This window comes from Loxodonta africana, chromosome 8 (assembly GCF_030014295.1).
Source record: "Loxodonta africana isolate mLoxAfr1 chromosome 8, mLoxAfr1.hap2, whole genome shotgun sequence".
In the NCBI taxonomy this organism is placed as follows: domain Eukaryota; kingdom Metazoa; phylum Chordata; class Mammalia; order Proboscidea; family Elephantidae; genus Loxodonta; species Loxodonta africana.
In genome coordinates this window covers 61,969,164-61,990,261 of record NC_087349.1, presented here as the reverse complement: position 1 = coordinate 61,990,261, position 21,098 = coordinate 61,969,164, and the positions used below count along the sequence as shown (strand labels likewise).

Genomic DNA, 21,098 nt, shown 5'->3' with positions numbered 1-21,098 from the left:
AAAGCTTTTCAAGTTTGTAGTCTATATAGCAAATGTTTCTTACTGAAGACACTATTGACATTTTGTTAAACAAGACTGTCTACCATACTAAAGAAAAAATGAACAGACCTGCCCCATGGGTATTAACTAGCAATTATACACCTCTAAAAAAAATTTTTTTTTTTTACTCCCCAGTCATATTGACAACCCCTACATAGTTTGAAAGGATCCCAGGTAGGTGCCGCCCCCAGTGAGAACCACTTCTACATATTTGTAAGGTCTCGTTATTATAGGGTCTTTGTGAGTCAGAATCAACTCCATGGCAGTGGGTTTGGTGTTCTATTAGTTACCCATTGCCGTGGAGTCAATTCCAACTCATAGCGACCCTATAGGACTGAGTAAAACTGCCCCATAGGGTTTCCAAGGAGCACCTGGTAGATTCGAACTGCCAACCTTTTGGTTAGCAGCTATAGATCTTAAACACTACGCCGCCGTGGTTTCCGTTATATTAGTTAGGCAGCAAATCATTATTTATGGCTATTTTTTTTTAACCATGTTCTAGAATAAAAATGAGCCATAAAACAAAGTGCCACGTATTTTCTGTGTGTGAACCCTTATGTAAAACTCAGTCTAAACATACTGCAAAATCTAGTTATACTTTTCTCTTGTTTTTAGCTCAAGTTACTCTCTTCACTTTCTTTGTATTTCTGCTTTAACAGTTTTACATTTATATATTAGTAGCTTTTGTTCTTTTCCTGACTTAAGCTGTTGTTTCCTTTCTTCATGACTGTAAAAATACATTATTTGTATATTTAAAATAGGTATGAATATTTCTTGAAAATCACTTTTGCAAATTTTTTGGAGTTATGTTAACATTAACTGGTTTAAAACCAAAATACTATAACCTTCATAGTTACATCTTTTGTTTTTTTAACATATCGTATTTGTATTTTTTTAAAAAAGTAGAGTGTTCTGTGAAATACAAAGTGAGAAATGATTATTATTAACAAATAAAGCACTTTTACTAGATGTTTTCCTAACTTGAGTTGATCAAAATAAAAATTGATTTGCTTTGAATTATGGTTTAGAAAATTAAGAATTATTTGTTTTCTCTTTTAGGTGCATAATAGAAAATCTTGCTGTTAAGAGTTTATTTTAGGTCTTAATAAAACTACAAGTTTTTTTTTTTTTAATTGTTCTTTAAGTGAAAGTTTATGAATCTAGTCAGTCTCTCATACAAAAATTTATATACATCTTGCTATACACTCCTGGAAACCCTGCTGGCGTAGTGGTTAAATGCTACGGCTGCTAACCAAGAGGTCGGCAGTTCGAATACGCCAGGTGCTCCTTGAAAACTCTATCGAGCAGTTCTACTCTGTCCTATAAGGTCACTATGAGTTGGAATCGAATTGACGGCAGTGGGTTTGGTTTTTTGGTTTATATACTCCTGCTTGCTCTCCCACCTAATGAGACAGCACACTCCTTCTCTCCACCCTGTATTTCTGTGCCCATTCAGCCAGCTTCTGTCCCCTTCTGCCTTCTAATCTCCCCCCCAGACAGGAGCTGCCCACGTAATCTCATGTGTCTACTTGATCCAAGAAGCTCATTCCTCGCTAGTATCATTTTCTGTCTTATAGTTCAGTCCAAACCCTGTCTGAAGAGTTGGCTTTGGGAATGGTTTCTGTCTTAGGCTAACAGAAGGCCTGGGAACCATGACCTCCAGGGTCCTTCTAGTCTCAGTCAGACCATTAAGTCTGGTCTTTTTACAAGAATTTGAGGTCTGCATCCCACTGTTCTGCTCCTTCAGGGATTCTCTGTTGTATTTTCTGTCAGGGCAGTCATTGGTCATAGCTAGGCACCATCTAGTTCTGGTCTCAGGCAGATGTAGTTTCTGATTTATATGGCTCTTTCTGTGTCTTGGGCTCATAATTTTCTTGTTTCTTTGGTGTTCATTCTCCTTTGTTCCAGGTGGGTTGAGACCAATTGATGTATCTTAGATGGTCAGTTGCTAGCGTTTAAGACCCCAGACACCACTCTCCAAAGTGGGATGCAGAATGTTTTAATAGATTTTATTATGCCAGTTGACCTAGATGTCCCCTGAAACCATGGTCCCCAAACCTCTGCCCCTGCTTTACTGCCCTTTGAAGCGTTCGGTTTATTCAGGAAACTTCTTTGCTTTTGGTTTAGTCTACTTGTGCTGACCTCTCCTGTATTGTGTGTTGTCTTTCCTTTCACCCAAAGTAGTTCTTGTCTACTATCTAATTAGTGAATACCCCTCTCCCTCCCTCCCCACTCTCGTAACCATCAAAGAATATTTTCTTCTCTGAACTATTTGTTGTGTTCTTATAATAGTGGCCTTATACAATATTTACCCTTTTGCAGCTGACTAATTTCACTCAGCATAATGCCTTCCAGATTCCTCCATGTTATGAAATGTTTCAGGGATTCATCATTGTTCTTTATTGATGAGTACTATTCCATTATGTGAATGTGCCATAATTTATTTATCCACTCATCTGCTGTTGGGCACCTTGGTTGCTTCCATCTTTTTGCTATTTTAAACAGTGCTGCAATGAACACGGGTATGTGTATGTGGGTTCGTGTAAAGGCTCTTATTTCTCCAGGATATATTCTAAGGAGTAGGATTGCTGGATTGTGTAGCAGTTCTATTTCTGGCTTTTTAAAAAAGTGCCAAATCGATTTCCAAAGTGGTTGTGCCATTTTACATTCCCACCAGCAGTGTGTAAGTGTTCCAGTCTCTCCACAACCTCTCCAACATTTATTAGTTTGTGTTTTTTGGATTAATGTCAGCCTTGTTGGAGTGAGATGGAATCTCATTGTAGTTTGATTTGGATTTCTCTAATGGCTAATGATCGTGAGCATTTCCTCGTGTATTTGTTAGTTACCTGAATGTCTCCTTTGAAGTGCGTGTTCATATCCTTTGCCCATTTTTTAATTGGGTTATTTGTCTTTTTGTTGTTGAGTTTTTGCAATATCATATCGATTTTAGAGATCAGACGCTGATCAGAAATGTCATAGCTAAAAACTTTTTCCCAGTCTGTAGGTAATCTTTTTACTCTTTTGGTGAAGTGTTTGGATGAACATAGGTGTTTGATTTTTAGGAGCTCCCAGTTACCTAGTTTATCTTCTGGTGTTTGTGCATTGTTAGTAATGTTTTGTATACTGTTTGTGCCATGTAGTAGGGTTTCTAGCGTTGTCCCTATCTTTTCTTCCATGATCTTTATTGTTTTAGATTTTATATATAGGTCTTTGATCCACTTTGAGTTAGTTTTTGTGCATGGTGTGTGGTATGGGTCATGTTTAATTTTTGCAGGTGGATATCCAGCTATGCCAGCACCACTTGTTAAAGAGACTGTCTTTTCCCCATTTAATTGACTTGGGGCCTTTTTCAAATATCAGCTGCACATATGTGGATGGATTTATGTCTGGATTCTTAATTCTGTTCCATTGGTCTATGTATCTGTTGTTGTACCAGTATCAGGCTGTTTTGACGACTGTGGTGGTATGATATGTTCTAAAATCAGGTAGTGTGAGGCCTCCCACTTTGTTCTTCTTTTTCAGTAATTTTTTACTTATCCGGGACCTGTTTCCCTTCCATATGAAGTTGGTGATTTGTTTCTCCATCGCATTAAAAAATGTCCTTGGAATTTGGATTAGAATTGCATTGTATCTATAGATCACTTTGAGTAGGATAGACATTTTTACAATGTTAGGTCTTCCTATCCATGAGCAAGGTACGTTTTTCCACTTCTGTAGGTCTCTTTTGGTTTCTTGCAGTAGTGTCTTGGAGTTTTTTTTATATAGGTCTTTTATGTCACTGGTAAGATTTATTCCTACGTATTTTATCTTCTTGGGGGCTACTGTAAATGGTATTGATTTGGTGATTTCCTCTTCGATGTTCTTTTTGTTGGTGTAGAGGAATCCAACTGATTTTTGTATGTTTATCTTGTATCCCGATACTCTGCTGAACTCTTCTATTAGTTTCAATAGTTTTCTTGAGGATTTTTTAGGGTTTTCTGTGTATAAGATCATGTCATCTGCAAATAGAGACACTTTTACTTCTTCCTTACCAATCTGGAGGCCTTGTATTTCTTTATCTAGCCTAATTGCTCTGGCTAGGACTTCTAGCACAATGTTGAATAAGAGTGGTGATAAAGGGCATCCTCATCTGGTCTCTGATCTCAAGGGGAATGCTTCCAGAGTCTCTCCATTTAGGATGATGCTGGCTGTTGCCTTAAAACTACAAGTATTTTTAAATATTAGCCTACCTATGATATTGTTTCATAAATACCTAAAACCTATAGCCCTTTAATCAGATCAAAGAAATTCCTATAAAATATGGCCTTTTGATTATCTGTTCCTCAAAGCAAGAGAAATTATACATTATCAACTTTATATACATTGTACCTAAATTACAACCTTTCATAGTGTAGTAAATTCTCCAGCAGCGTATTAAAAAAAAAGTTATTGTAATTAGGCCATGTTTATATTTACACTGTATTCAAAATACAACATGTTTATTTTGGGGGCTTGTGGGCTTCAGGAAGGCATTTATACATCTCATAATTTGTCAAGTTTTATTGTTCATCTGAGGTGAAAGGTCACTGCTAGATAAAAATTCTAAGAAGAAAAAGACCTCATCATTTTTATATGGTGTAGGAAGTGCTGTGGCATGAGGTGGGTTTTAAGAACGAGTTTATGAAAAAATTAAACAAAAAAATTTCCTGAGGTGTAGAATTAGAATGAATGAAATGTGCTCAAACCTTTTCACAAAATGAAGTGTCTCCATTCTAATGTTTTACTGTAGTCTGTCTAGTGAATTATCTGTAGTTTCTCGGGACCTGAATCAGTAAAAAAATTTTATTAGTTAAAATAAAACTTTTATACAAAAAATTATTACTTTTTTAGTATTAGGCTAAAGTTTATTTAAAATGTCAAAAGAAACTAGGTTTTTTTTTTATTTAGGGAAATACAAATTCTAAAATGATGTAATTTTTAATTCAGAAAACAGAAAAAATTTACTGTATATCTTATATGACGTTTCGAATCCCTCCTTGAAAATGGTCTTTTCTCTCTGAATGAGCATTGGAGCAGTAAGGAACTCATCAAATATGAACAGATCATTTTAGTGCCTAATGGATTTAAAAAAACTAAAGAACATTAATCTGAATGTGATTGAAAAAGAAACTTCTTATTTGATGTTGTTTTAGAACTTTGCTGGGGAATTTTTTTTTTTTTTTTGAGGTAAAAGATTTTCAACCAAAAGAGATGCATTTTAGTCTAGCTGTGAAAAAATTAACAGTAGCACTTATTGAGAGATAGAATTATTGGAATGTGAATTATTTTCCAAGAGTGAGGTTGAAATTCAATTGCTTGTTGGAAATTACCCAACAAAGACTTAACATTAGTCTGGGTGCAGGGGTAGGGGTGTATATGTATACATATTGAATACATTTGGTGGAAATTTTTTGGATTACCTAGAGAATTGATAATGAATAGAATAGAAAAGACTATTTTATCATAATCAGAAGGCTTAATAGACACCTCCAAAGAAAATTATTTATCTCTGACTTCTAAGAGCTTGTAACCTATAAACATGGAGAAAGAATTTGTTGACAAAAGGAATTAAGTCTATAAACTAATGAAAGTACAAGTAATGGCTCAGTGCTTTCCTAAACACCAGGGATTAAGATGTTTCACTTAAGTAACTTTTCTAGGCAGTTGAAGTCTAACCTTTCAAAAGTTAGAACATTATGTTTGAACTATTTTGGAAGGAAATCTTTCTAATTTGTTTTTTCCTCATCAAATATGATAATAAACATAATTAGGTTTTGTTGTTGGTAGCATTGTTTTAAAGAGATTGATGCTTACGTGTGGGGTTGTTTTGCCCTTGCCTAAAATGGCCTCAAACTCCTAAGGTTTGAGTTTTGTGTCTGCTTCTTGTCTCCTTAATTCCTCATTTCTCAGTCTTGAGGAAGATTGTTTTTCCCCAGAGGCAGTGGTTCGAAAAGATCAAGGGGATACTGCATGGTTTAAAATCAGGAAAGGTGTACATCAGGGTTGTGTCCTTTCAACATACTTAATCAGTCTGTATGCTGAGCAGATAATCCGAGAAACTGGACTATACGAACAAGAAAATGCAGCATCAGGATTGGAGGAAGAGTCTTTAACAATCTACAATATGCAGATGAGCCAACCTTGCTTGCTGAAAGTGAAGAGAACTTGAAGCATTTACTGATGAAGATTTAAGAGTTCAGCCTTCAGTATGGATTCCACCTCAACATAAAGAAAACAAAAATTCTCGAAACTGGACCAATAAGCAACATCATGATAAACTGAGAAAAGATTGAAGTTGTCAAGGATTTCATTTTACGTGGATCCAAAATCAACACCCATGGAAGCAGTGGTCAAGAAATGAAACGACGTGTTGCATTGGGCACATGTGCTGCAAAAGACCTCGTTAAAGAGTTAAAAGTAAAGATGTTCCTTTGAGAACTAAGGTTTTTCCTGACCCAAGCCATGGTGTTTTCAGTTGCCTCAGATGCATGGAAATTGGTGCCTTTGAATTTTGGTGTTTGCAAGGAATATTAAATATACCATGGATCGCCAGAAGAACGAACAAATCTATCTTGAAAGTACAGCCAGAACCCTCTTAGAAGCAAGAATGGTGAAACTTTGTCTCGTGTACTTTGGACTAGTCCCTGGAGAAGGACATTGTGCTTGGTAGAGCAGAGGGTTAGCGAAAAAGAGGAAAACTCTCAACATGATGGATTGACACAGTGGCTGCAACAGTGGGCTTAAACGTAATGATTGTGAGGATGGCACAGGACCGGGCAGAGTTTCATTCTGCTGTACATAAGGTCACTGAGTCAGAATCCACTTGGCTGCACCTAACAGCAGCAGCAGCATATGAAACTTTATTTATTTTGGTATTTATGATAGCTATTGAGAAGCTTGTTTTGGTTGCTTGTGACTCTGAGGTCTATTCCAAAAGACAGTTTGATAAGCGTGAGGTGATTTTTAAACTATGGCTCACCCAAATGTCTAGTATCAATGTTCTCCTTTCCAAAGATTGTGAAGTGAATGTCAGTAGATATAGAATAGCTATCTCCAGCTTCCAAACTGTTAACAAATGTATCAACATAACATTCACTTTTGTGTAATTTATGTGTATTATTCTGAATCACTATGGTGGCGCAATGGTTAAGCACTCAGCTGCTAACCGAAAGGTTGACGGTTCGAACCCACCAGCAGCTCCTCAGGAGAAAAGACCTGGTGATCTCCTATAAAGATTACAACCTAGGAAACCCTATGGGGTGGTTGTACTCTGTCCCATAGGGTCACTAATCCCTGAAAGTCCGAATTGACTCGAGGGCAATGAGTTTGGTTTTGTTTCGGAGGTAACAAATCCAACATTTTAACTTTCTAAATTGGTTCTCAAAGTGGTTATGTGGAAATAAATAAAACTTGTCAAGTTAGGATGCAATACTGTATTTTTTAACTTAAAACCAATTATGTTGTTCAGTTTAATCTTTCAAGGAATTATTTTTTTGTTTTTTAAAGCAATGGGAAATCCAGAAAACATTGAAGAGGCATACGTTGCTGTTATTCGTCCAAAGAATACCGCCAGTCTCAACTCTCGTGAATACAGAGCTAAGTCATATGAAGTAAGAAAAAATAACATTTCTTTTGCTATTGAGTGTCACATTATTATTTATGTATTGTCTTACTGTATCTGTAAATTCTTATTGACAAGCGTATTATTCTAGATTTTTGCCTACTACTCTTTTTCTGCTTCGTGCCTTTTGACCATTTTGCTGTTCTTTGACTTGTGTAGGTTTTTAAATGCTCAAAATTACTCATTCGAGTTTTCTTTAAAATGCGTATATTTAACTTTTAATACAATATATGAAGTGACTCTCAAAAATGAAATAAAACCACTGTGCTCCCCCCACCCCCAAAACCTCATTCAAAATTTCTATCTATGTAGTGTTTTTGGAAACCCTGGTGGCGTAGTGGTTAAGTGCTACAGCTGCTAACCGAAGGGTCAGCAGTTCAGATCCACCAGGCGCTCCTTGGAACTCTATGGGGCAGTTCTACTCTGTCCTATAGGGTCGCTATGAGCCGGAATCGATTTGACAGCACTGGGGTATAGTGTTTTTGGTTATTTTCTCAAATAACTATTTTTAACAGTCATTTTAAAATAATCTTTTTTACCTTTAAATTTTTGGCAATGAAATTATTCCCTGTAGTCTTGAATTACAAATGCTAGTAAACGTGTAATTGAGGCAATATATGTGTGTAACAAAATTGCTGTCTTTTCTATGCAACAGATTCCAAATAGCATGAAATATTTCTAATCTAACTTGACTCCAACTGATTTCTTTAGCATTTTGCATTAACTGCTTTTTTAAGGTCAGTCATTGGAAGCCTCTTAAAGGTTACTACAGGGGTTCTCAGTAGGTTGCTGCTGCTCCTGCAGCAGTGCTTCGACTTAATGGTTCCCAGTCCACCTGGGGAACTTTTAAAACTCCCAGTACCAGGGCCCCATTCCTCTGAGATTCCTCCTCTGATAGGACCGAGATGGGCCTGGACATTCATATTGTTTTAAAAGCTTCCCAAGTTATTCTAATACGTAGTTAGGGGTTGAGAAAGACGGTTAACTTATTCTAGTATTCTAGGGAAAGTAAATTTCAGTTTGAACTTACTCCTAATATTTTCTCATCTAAGATTTTGTTGCATGAAGTTCCCATTGAAGGACAGAAAAAGAAGAGAAAGAAAGTTTTGCTGGAAACTAAACTTCAGGGCACCGGTGAAATAACACAAGGCATATTGGATTATGTAGTAGAAACCACCAAACCAATTTCTCCCGCAAACCAGGGTATCAGAGGTAGGAGACTTTTCTTTCTTTATTTCAACAATTTACTTTAAATACTTGTGGAAAGAAGGATTTAAATATATATATATATATATATATTAAAATCAGTATCTTTTTTACTGGGCATATTTCTTTCCATTTAAAAAATGGGTAAGACTCAGAAAGGTTTTTTAAGTTTCAGCCAAGCCCCTTCAAGAAGTAACTTGACTAGTTTTTTTTAAGTTGAAAAATATTTTAAAAAGTCACAGTATTAATGACTTGTTCAGTAGAAAGAAGAGGAAATAAAGTGGTAATTTGAAAACTAAAAGAGCATGAATTACTCTTGCTAGAAGTGTAGTTCCCCAGATGAGTATCTTTGAATTATTTTTATTTCTGTACTCCAGGACAGCAAAAACTATACATTCTCTCCATAACTAAGTAAAAGTTGAGATTCATGGATCAGGGGAAAATCCTGGAAGTTAGCATGTAGCAGAGGTTTTCTTCCCATCTGGTGACAGGAAAAAGACCCTTTTTAAAGAGTCAAACTAAAATGTATAAGTATTAATCCTGAAAGATTGAGGCCCCGTTTAAAATATGAGATAATGAATAACAAACTGATTTAAAATTAAAGATCACTTTTCTCAAGCCTCATTCGCAAAAGAAGCAGATAGCATTCAGAAGTTTCAGAAAATACTATTTCCAAGATGGTTGTGTTGCTGTTAGTTGGTATTGCTTCAGTTCCCATTTATGGCCACCCCATGTGTGCAGGATAGAACTACTCCATTGGACAGTGGTTAAGAGCTCTGCTGCTAACCAAAAGGTCAGTAGTTTGAATCCACCAGCCACTCCTTGGAAACCCTGTGGGGCAGTTCTGTTCTGTCCTGTAAGGTCTCTAGTCGGAATCAACTTGTTTTCAAGGCTGTGACCTCTCGGAAACAGATTGTCAGGCCTGCCTCCGAGGTGCTTCTGGGTATGATCAAACCAGTAATAGTTAATAGTTGAGTGCTTAACCATTTGCACCGCCCAGGGTCTGAAATTGAGTCATAATTATTAGATAAAGTAAACTTTAATCAAACAGCCATTGAATAGTTTTTAGTGAAGTAGTACCTCTCTGTGCTTACTTTTGTTTTTTTTTTAAAACTTATTCAGTGCATTTTTTTTCCTGTTCCTTTGAATAGAGAGAAGTTGTCTGATTCATCTGTTTCAATAAGGAGACTATTTTCATTGCAGAGATACAGCTGATTCCTGTGATTTCATTTATTAATTATTTTGAGTATGGTTTCTGGAACTACAAGTCTATGTTCCATAACTTTTGGAGATACCATTCACCATATTTTATTTGAAGAACTGGATAATCTCCCCAATAGGGGAGTTCCTGTGGGCTTGGGCTCTGAGCATTGTAACTCAGGATTACAACGCTCAGGACTCTGAGCGTTGTAATTCCTGCATAAACTTACAGAACTTTGTAATTAGCAGACTTACTTTTTTTTTTAATTATGCTTTAGATGAGAGTTTACAGAGCAAATTTGTTTCTCATTGAATGATTAGTACATACTTTGTTTTGTGACGTTGGTTGCCACCCCCATAATTCTCCCCTTCTCAACCTTGGGTTCCTCATTATGAGCTTTCCTGTCCCCTCCTGCCTTCTTGTCCTTGGCTTTGAGCTGGTGTGCCCATTTAGTCTCGTTTTATTTTATGGACCTATCTGATCTTTGGCTGAAAGATGAACTTCAGGAGTGACTTCAGTACTGAGTTAAAAGGGTATCCAGGGGCCATACTCTCGGGATTTCTCCAGTCTCTGTCAGACTAGTAAGTCTGGTCTGTTTTTGTGAGTTAGAATTTTCTTCTGCATTTTTCTCCAGCTCTGTCCAGGACCCTCTATTATGATCCTTGTCAGAGCAGTCAGTGGTGGTAGCCGGGTACCAACTAATTGTGCTGGACTCAGTGTGGTGGTGACTGTGGTAGTTGTGGTCCATTAGTCCCTTGGTTTTGTTCATTCTCCCTTGCTCCAGATGGGGTGAGACCAGTGGAGTATCTTAGAAGGCCACTCAAAAGCTTTTAAGACCCTAGAGGCTACTCACCAAAGTAGGATTTGGAACTTTTTACTTATAAACTGAGTTATGCCAGTTGAGCTGGATGGTCCCCCAAGACCACGGTCCCCAGCCCCCAGCCAGTAATTCAGTCCATCAGGGAGTTTGGATGTGACAAACTTAATAAAATGATCTTGAAACTGACTTTAGCTTAAAAACAAAAACAAAAAACTGTCTTTGTGGGTAATCAGGTATATGAAAGACTCCTTTCACACGCTACAAACTTAGTTAGCCTTTTCTGCCTCAGTCTTAGACTTTTCTAATAAAATCCCATCCAGACTTTTTCCATTATTGCTAAATTGTTGTAGTTATCAGGATCTGCCCTAAGACTAAATTCCTGAAACAGAAACCTGATTAGCTTAAATTACATATTTGAGCTGACATCAACAAGTAATAATTTGCTTTTAATCAGCCAAGCTCTACCACTCATCCATATACCCAGAGAGGGAAAGGAAGACGTGTCAGTGTTAACAAAAATGTCCCCTGGCCCAGAGGGCTGGATAATTTCCTTTAAGGTGAATTATTAATGGACAGGCATCCTGCAACATGTTTAGCACAATTATGCATTATATTCTTAGGCAGTAAAATGTGCTAATATATTTTAAAGCAGTTCTTAATAAAAGAGAGAAGTTTTGCTTAACCAAGTAATTATATTTATCAGTCAAACTATATCTTGAGCATCCTGTTCAACTGAGTTTTTCTAAATGTATGAAATATTTTTATAGAATATGATTCATTTTACAAGCATCACATGAAAATCACGAATGACTTTATAGTAGCAATAGTCATGCCTTATGTTTTCGTGCAGTGCTACAGGTAGTTTAGGCAACTGGGAGGCACAAACGGTTAAGCGCAAGACTACTAGCCGAGAGGTTGGTGGTTTGAACCCACCCAGAGGCACCTCAGAATACAGGCCTGGTGATTTGCTTCAGAAAGGTCACAGCCTTGAAAACCCTATGAAGCAGTTCTGTTCTGCACCCATGAGGTCACCATGAGTCAGAATCGCCTCGGCAACTAACAACAACAATAGTTTGCAAAGCAGTACTATTCATATTTATTCATGAGACCCCTAAATTGATCCTGTGAGTAGGTGTGTGGTCATTTTCACATTGTAAAATGCAAAGAAATGCAGATGTAGGTTGTCGCCTTTTAAGATCATATTGCCATACTGGAGCAATTAGGACTAGAATTTGTCCTTTAGTCAGTGCTTTTTTTTCCTTCCGCCATAACAGATCTTACAGTTACATACATGTAAATAAACTTTTTAAAGTAGACAATTATACAATGGATCAGAACCGGGTTTGGGGAAGCAGCAAGGCAGGAAAGATTAAGTAGGAACAAGACCTCAAGCCAAACAAAAGAAATAACTACCTCTGAACTTTATTGGACTGTTATTCTTTATCTAGCGCAGAACATTTTGTACTACTGTCTGTTTTGTAAAATAGTTGTTTGGGGACTATAATAATAAAACCAAAAAAAACCAAACCCACTGCTGTCGAGTTGATTCCGACTCATTGCGACCCTATAGGACAGATTAGAACTGCCCGATAGAGTTTACAAGGAGCGCCTGGCGGATTTGAACTGCCGACCCTTTGGTTAGGAGCCGTAGCACTTAACCACTACGCCACCCAGGTTTCCACTGTAATAATAGTGGGCCATAATAATTATAAATATTGACTCTAGTGTTTTGTGAATAAATGAACCTCCTTGAACTCTTACATTACCTACCTGCCCGCAGAAGGCATACCACCTGCCAGGTAGGCATTTCTATGTGGGTCGCGAACAAGGCCCTATTTCTTAGAATAGGGAGACTGGAAGGGTTGATAAAAATCATGACAAAGGTAGGGGTTTTAGACTGCAAGACTTATAGGTTAATATCTGTAGTCCCCTTATTGCCAAATCAGGACTCAGAACAATAGTATATAGCCCAGTCAGATTTCAATACAAATTGAAATTGAAGGTAGAGACTGAATGTTAAAGGAAGAGCTCCTGCCGCCCTCCTTACCGGCCCGGACTCTAGTAAGATTCTTCTGTCTGTATCCCAGCTGAGTGAGAAAGCATTTACCTGTTGCCCCTACATAACCAAAACAAAACGGAGAGACAAACTCATTGCCGTCAGCTCGATTCTGACTCACGGTAACCCCACGTGTTACAGAGTAGAATGGCTCCTAGGGTTTTCTTGGCTATAAACTCTATAGAAGCAGATTACCAAGGCTTTCTTCCGTGACACCACTGGGGAGGTTTTAACCACCAACCTTTAGGTTAGTAGTCAAGCACAGACCATTTGCACCGCCCCCGCCCCCCGCCCCGTACTTCTGCCCCTACGTAGTACTTTGCTATTCAGCCACTCTCTCAATCCTTGGCAGGACGGTTTTCCTTGCTATGCATAGGTAGCTTCTTTTCTAATGGGTCAAGACTGGGACCTTGAACCTACTGGTTGCTTGTTCATAGAATCATACATTATCAGAATTATCGGTTTTTATTTGTGCATGTGATAAAATGGACTCTAATTATATTTGCATTCCTTTTAATGTGATGTTGAAAAAAATTATTTTCTAATTCTCAAAGTTATTTATAAGAGTTAAAAGCCTTTTTTTTTTTAACCTTTGCTAACCTTTATTAAATGATTAGGAAAACGAGTGGTACTAATGAAGACATTTCCTCTGGATGGAGAGAAGATGGGCAGAGAAGCAGCATTATTTATTGTTCCATCAGTTGTCAAAGGTAAAGTCTGAATTTATCCTATAAATCTTTCTGTACTTTAGATGGAAAGTTAAATTCTATTGAGGAACTTTGGAATTGTAGTCATAGTCACTACTATGAAATGGTTATAAAATACATGTTTTCAGATTAATAAAAGATGGGCTGATTTGTTACTTACATGAAACTGTTTTGATTTCAAAGAACACAGAAGCTTCTGGGCTGAACAGTAGTGTTTTTGTTTTTGTTTTTTTTTAAGTAGAATAGAGAAGTGAGGAGGAGGAAAACGATAATGAAAATTAAAAGTGTCGAGGTTATAATAAAGATTTTTTTTCCCCAAAGAAGAAGCTATACGTAGAATCCAAAAGCTCATTGCCATTGAATCAATTCCAACTCAGAGTGACCCTATAGGACAGAGGAATAGAACTGTCCCATAGTGTTTTCAAGGAGCAACTCATGGATTTAAATTGCCAACCTTTTGGTTCACAGCCGTAGTTCTTAACCACTTTGCCACCAGGGCCTGATACCCAGAGTAGAAACAGATATTTAAGTATTCTGGAAAATTAATGAGTTATGACCAGGACCTACTTTGTCTTTAGAATAATAAGCTGTCAGTGATAATTCTAAACTCATCTGACCTGTAATACTGGTAAAATTTTAAAAACTTAAAATCTAGTAAGAAAAATTAATTTGAGCCTTTAACATCCTGGAATAATAGAAAAAATATTAAATTTGAGTGCAGACCTTGCTGCCCACTAATTCTTTTTTCGAACATTTTATTGTGTTTTAGATGAAAGTTTACACAGCAAATTAGTTTCCTGTTCAACAATTTATACAGAGTTTGTTCCGTAACATTGGTTGCTATCCCGGCAATGTGTTATCACTCTCTTCATTTCCACCTTTCTTTCCCTGTTACCATCCCTCCAGTTTCCCTGCCCATCCTTGCCTTCTCATCTTTACTTTTGGGCAGATGTCTGTTTAGTCCCATATAGCTGATTGTTCTAAGGAACACATGCCTCATGGTGTTATTGTTTATTTTATAGGCCAGTCTGTTATTTGGCTGAAAATTGGCTTCAGTTCCACATAAAAAGGGTATCTTAGGGCAATAGTCTCAGGGGTTCCTGCAGTCTCTGTCTGCCCAGTAAGTCTGGTCGTTTTTATGAATTTGAGTTTTGTTCTACATTTTTTCACCCATTCCAACCGGAACCTTCTGTTGTGTCCCTGATCAGAGTGGGTGTTAGTGGTAGCCAGGCACCATCTAGTTCTTCTGGTCTCAGTCTAGAGGAGTCTGGTTTGTGTGAGCCATTAGTCCTGTGGACTAATTGCTTCCTTGGGTCTTTGGTCTCCATCACTCTCCTTTGCTCCAGACAGGAAGAGACCAGTAGTTATATCTTGGATAGCTGCTCATAAGCTTTTAAGATCCCAGACACTACTCACCAAACTGGGATGTAGAGCATTATCTTTATGAACTATGTTATGCCAGTTGACCTAGATGTCACCTAAGACTGTCGTCCTTAGCCTTCAAGCCCAGTAACTGCAACCCACAAGGTGTTTGTATGTCTAAGAAGTTTCTGTAACTGTGCCCACTATGAGTATATGTGAGTATATATGCAGCACATACAAATAAACCCAAAACCCAGTGCCGTCGAGTTGATTCCGACTCATGGTGACGCTATAGGACAGGGAAAAGTATACAAATGCCCACAACTCTACCTATGTATGCACACACATGTACTCCTGTCTGCCCTTCCACACCTATGTAACGTGCATATCTTCCTGTGTAACCACTCACAAATTTTTGGTTGCTGTTACTGTTGTTACTGCCCACTAATTTTGTGACCTTGGCCAAATCACCTCTTTAAACCTCAGTTTCTTATTTATAAAATAGGGACCATATTGGTACCTGCCCCACCTTGGTTCATAGGACTGGAAGAATTCAGTGAGGTATTGGATGTGAAACACTTTGGAAATACAGAGCACTGGCCTCATGTGAGATGGTAAAAATACTGATGATATTAATGCCCCACTGTGAGCATCCTACCAGCCTTCTGGCACGGTACCTATACATATTTTATTAGCCAGCTCTAGCCTTCCAGATATATGTTTTCCTGCCATACTTAGGTTAAAATGTTCACTATTTCAAATGGTGTTGGAAATCTTATTAATAAGACAACATTGTTGAAGAATTTATGTTATACTTAGCAAGTTTTGAATTTTTTAAACATATTGTATAATTTTCTGTTAAAAACATTCAGTTGTAAACCTTTTATATAATGGCATAATTTTTGTTTTTCTTTTTCAGATAATACTAAATATACGTATACTCCAGGGTGCCCAATTTTTTACTGCTTACAAGATATTATGCGAGTCTGTAGTGAATCCAGTACTCACTTTGCTACACTTACAGCAAGGATGTTAATAGCCTTGGATAAGTAAGAAATGTCATTAACAATATTTTTTAATAAATTAAATACATGTTCATGGTAGAACTTTGCTATAATAGATACAGACTTCTAGAGGAAAGTAATGAAGTTAATAATACATGTATTAAGAAAATGATAAGTTTTTGAAGTATAACATAAAAATGAAAACCCCTAACAAAATTTTCTTGATTTGCATGCAACATATTATTTTTATTCTTTAGGAATGACAAAGGGAGCCCTAGCTTAAGAATTAACGTTTCCCTATTATAAAACTAGATTTGGTATTAAAATATTCCTGTCAGGGAACAACTCATTTAGCCTATCATGCCTTTATCCTTCTGTAACAGTAGTACTATTTTCATCTATATCTCAGTGATTCAAGTTTATTAAAAAGTATTTCAACTTGTACACCGATGTTCATTGCATCATTATTTACAGTAACCAAAAGTGGAAGCAACCAAATTGTCCTTCAGCAGATGAATAGATAAACAAAATGTGGTATATGCATACAATGGATAATTAATTAGCCATAAAGAGATATGCAGTTCTGATCAATGCTAAAACATCGATGAACCTTGAAAACATTATGCTAAGTGAAATAAGTCAAACACAAAAAGATGAATATTGTATGATCCCACTTAAAATATCTAGAATAGGCAAATGTACAGAGACCAGAGTTTATTAGTGGTTATCAAGGTCTGGGGGAAGGAGAAATGGGGAGCTATTACTCAGAAGGTGTTGAGTTTCTGTTTGGGATGATGAAAAGATTTCAAAATGGATAGTGGTGATGGCTGCACGACACAACAATTAATGCCACTGAATTCTACACTTAAAAATGGTTAAAATGTCACATTTTACGTTGCATATATATTTTACCACGGTAATTTGTAAACAAAACAACCGACCAAAAAAGTACTTCAAATTTTTTGGAAGAAGTTTTATTACTATAATAATATATATTCTTTAAAAAAGTATTTGCTGTGTCTATTAATAAAACTTTTATTAATAAATGAAATGCTTAATGCCAATTAAAAATACAGAAATTTGAGTATAATATTAAAAAGCATCTCACGTAAGAGTTGGATAATAGTCTACTTTGTTCAACTTTACTTTTGAACAAATACTTCTGTGACTTCTTCCTTATCTTGCAGGTGGTTAGATGAACGTCATGCACAATCTCACTTTATTCCGGCTTTATTCCGACCATCTCCTCTTGAGCGGATAAAAACTAATGTCATAAACCCTGCTTATACTACTGAATCAGGTCAGACAGAAAACTCCCCACTACATATGGGCTATAGTGCATTAGAAATAAAGAGTAAAATGTTAGCCCTGGAGAAAGCAGATACCTGTATTTACAACCCTTTGTTTGGATCAGATCTTCAGTATACAAACCGGGTAAGAGTTAACTGAATTTTGACTCTTGATTTCAAATTTAATTTTTCTGAGATAAATACATCTATTACTAATTGTAAACATTAAGGTGACACCCACACTTAAGCTTTAAAGTTAAGTGTCTAAAGTTCTTATGGGTCTTTTTGTTTTGTTTTGTTTTCCATTTCTAGGTAGATAAAGTGGTAATAAACCCGTACTTTGGTCTAGGAGCTCCAGACTACTCAAAAATTCAAATTCCCAAACAGGAAAAATGGCAGAGAAGCATGAGCAGTGTCACAGAAGACAAGTACTGTTTTGGTTTTACTCCATGTTGCTTTTTTAAAACTTATATTTTAAAATATATTTTCAAATTATGTATTGAATTAGTATGCAATGTAATCACTAGTTTGCAGCTGCTGAGTGATACATAGCTTTTACAGATGTCACAGTTTGTATGGAAACAATTTGAATTCAACTGTAACTTTTTTAAAACAAATTTTTAAATTTGTTTTTAATGATTAGGGAACGACAGTGGGTAGATGACTTTCCGCTCCATCGAAGTGCCTGTGAAGGAGATTCAGAATTACTAAGCCGGCTTCTCAATGAAAGATTTTCAGTCAACCAATTAGATAGTGACCACTGGGCTCCTATTCATTATGCATGCTGGTAAATGGATTGTTTATTCTTTTATTTTTAGAAAGAGAAAAAGTTATAAATGTTAGTGCTCCTTTTCAAAACGGTTCTTATTCCAGGCATTTTTATCTCTACCATGTTTGCTTTATGAACTTTCTGTTTAGATCTTTGATTACTGTATATGTGCCACTGTTCAGAATTGTAAGGTCTCCCACATGAAAAATCATCTTCAATGTTCTGAGGCATTGCCAAGTCATGCAGTAAGATAGCTAATCAGTAGTAAATGTCATTGCACAGCACTCTTATTCACCCTTGTAGTTATTGTTATTTTGTATTGGGCTTCTGTTATGTTTGTTTATCCTTACTATAAAATTCTACATCATATTAGAGAAGTATCCTTTTAGTTCTTTTGGGAGCTGTGGTATCAAGAAGCCCTCAAAAGTCTTCAGTGGAGTCACAGCCTTCCATTTATCATTTAGATGTGAGTTAAGACAGGATTGGGGTTAACTCTTTCTACTGGTTGCCCAGTGTCGCTTTTGCTGTCTTACTCATTTCACATAATAATAACAACTCTTCCTCAACAGACATTTGAGAGTAGCTAAGTATATCTTTTTTTTTTTTTTAAGTATATCTAGGGAGCCCTGGTGGCACAGTGGTTAAGAGCTTGGCTGCTAACCATAAGGTAGGCAGTTCAAATCCACCAGCCGCTCCTTGGAGACCCTATGGTGCAGTTCTGTCCTGTAGGGTCAGTATGAGTCCAAATCAACTCCACAGCAACAGGTTTGGTTTAAAACTACCTTTCTACTCTGGAGCCCCTAAACTATTCCTACTTTCTTTCTCTAGTCTCATCAGATAGTTTTAACCCCTATTTTCAAGGAAAATTGTAGCTATTAGAAATGCCCTTCTCCATCTCTAATGATCAGTTTTTGTTCTCATCTCTCTTCTGTATTGTAAGGTAAATGCATGTAAAAATTCTTCCTACTAACCACTAAATTCGCTCTTTCCTTTTCTGCGTGTTCTTTCCTCTTGCCTTCAAACATGCATGGTTCTCCCCCTCCTTAAAAAGAACCTTAATTTGAACCTGCTGCATTTTCTAGCTACCATCTTGTTTCTTTCCTTCCTTTCACAGCCAGACTTCAAAGATGAATGGGCCCCACTTACTTTTTTTCGCACACCATGAACCTTCTTAACCTTTTCTGAGTTTTTAATCTCTTTCTCTACTGTGCAGCATTTAATACTGTTGACCACCTGTCTTCCTTCTAAGAACAAATTGGAATTGAAAGGGCATAATGGACCGGTAATGATGAATGCAAGGTATTATTGTTACAGTATCATTATTAGTGAAATACTGGCCTCCGTTCTGTGATCCAAGTATGTGTCATAGTGTATAAACTGCCATACCAGGATTCAGAAAACTGGATAACTCTAGCTAGTAACCGTGTGACCTTATCAGGCAGATTTTTAAATATTTCAGAGAAATAATAGAGTTTAACCTGAAAAAATGAGAATAGCAAAGAACATGACCAAAAAGGTCATATAAATAAGGAATAGGATGTAAGTGGTAATAAGTTCAGGGCGTTAAAAAAAAAACAGTAGGTTATGTGAAGGGGAAAGGAAGGAAGGTTCAGAGCAAATTAGATCAGTTCTTAAAACATCCTGTTGTCCTCTCATACACACCGTATCTAAAAACAAATTTCCCTTCTTTCCCCACCTACCCCCTTATTTCCAAACAAATGCATTGGTTTTTCACTGTTGCCTTAGATTGCTGCCTTACATAAATCTTTGGCCTTAACCAAATGTTGACTCATTATGTCTGCCACTTACTTTGTATTCTTCCAGTTTCTTGCTTTTGTTTATTCTTTTTTCCCCTACCTAAATTTTTTTTACCTCTCTTTAGCTCCTTCCTATTTAAAATCCAGTTTAGGTTTTTTTTTCTGTCAAATCACTTTTTAGGACCATCTTAAGCTGAAGTATATCTCCCCTTCTGACTTTTTTTTTTAAGCTTTAATTCTATACTATTTTGATAAGACAATTATGTAGTACCTTATCTTTTTGATTGTTATTCTAAACTGTTACTTAAACTTTATAGCATTATTTAACAAATTACTTGTTTATGTTTCGCCCCCTGACTAGATTGTAAATCTTTTTCAGAGCAGAGACCATGCACTTAGATATCTTTGTGTCTTCCACATTGCCTAATACAGCAGCTACATAGAGAATTATATCTTTGGGACTATTTTGTAAATCACAGCCAGGCCTAGGTAAAACATTCCCATTAAGTTTGTTTAGTTACTTCCTGATTTGACCCTGTTTTTTATTAAAAAGTGTATATATTCCTTATTTATAATTTGTATACCTTGTTTTGTGGGGCGTTTATCTGCACCATCTTGTATTTGAGGTTATACTTTCTTCAGTTGATCAGAAAATAGAAACAGTTGATCTGAACCAGAATTATTCAGAAGAAATCCCTAGGCACTCAAAACATTTACGTCAAGTCTTAATCCCTCACACTCTGTCCTAGAAACATCTTAAGAATCATTGGGATATTATCTAAAAGTTGGGTTTTTGAAATATTTCAGATGACTTTTTTAGTTAAGTTTTACTTTTTTATAGGTATGGAAAAGTTGAAGCCACTCGCATATTATTAGAGAAAGGAAAGTGCAATCCAAATCTTTTAAATGGACAGCTTAGTTCTCCTCTTCACTTTGCTGCTGGAGGAGGACATGCTGAAATAGTACAGATTCTTCTAAACCATCCAGAAGTTGACAGAGTAAGTTATTTTCCAAGTTGTTTTTTTTTTTTTGTTGTTGTTGTTGTTTTAAATATTCAAGCAGTGAATAATAGGTAAGATACTAAAATGTTTAATTGTGTACTTGAGAGGTCAGCTGAAAAATAAAAACTTTTATTTAATATGTAGCGTAACTAATGTTTATACATAAACTTTGCTTTTGTACATAAAATTCAACCAACACTCATTTTATATTGTATTTCCTCAAAAATAACCTTTAAAAAAAAAAAGAT

General features: G+C 36.4%; 1 protein-coding gene across 2 annotated transcripts in view; it reads left to right on the top strand.

Annotated features, from left to right (window-relative positions):
• Positions 1–21,098, top strand: part of KRIT1 (KRIT1 ankyrin repeat containing) — a 41,361-nt gene that overhangs the window by 2,513 nt on the left and 17,750 nt on the right. For both annotated transcript variants that reach the window (XM_010587272.3, XM_003407151.4), the window contains exons 2-9: positions 7,564–7,667; positions 8,731–8,890; positions 13,579–13,671; positions 15,950–16,079; positions 17,222–17,468; positions 17,636–17,751; positions 17,967–18,110; positions 20,691–20,847. In XM_010587272.3, the coding sequence (XP_010585574.1) occupies positions 7,566–7,667; positions 8,731–8,890; positions 13,579–13,671; positions 15,950–16,079; positions 17,222–17,468; positions 17,636–17,751; positions 17,967–18,110; positions 20,691–20,847 (1,149 nt within the window). In that variant the 5' untranslated portion in view covers positions 7,564–7,565. The remainder of the gene's footprint in view (positions 1–7,563; positions 7,668–8,730; positions 8,891–13,578; positions 13,672–15,949; positions 16,080–17,221; positions 17,469–17,635; positions 17,752–17,966; positions 18,111–20,690; positions 20,848–21,098) is intronic.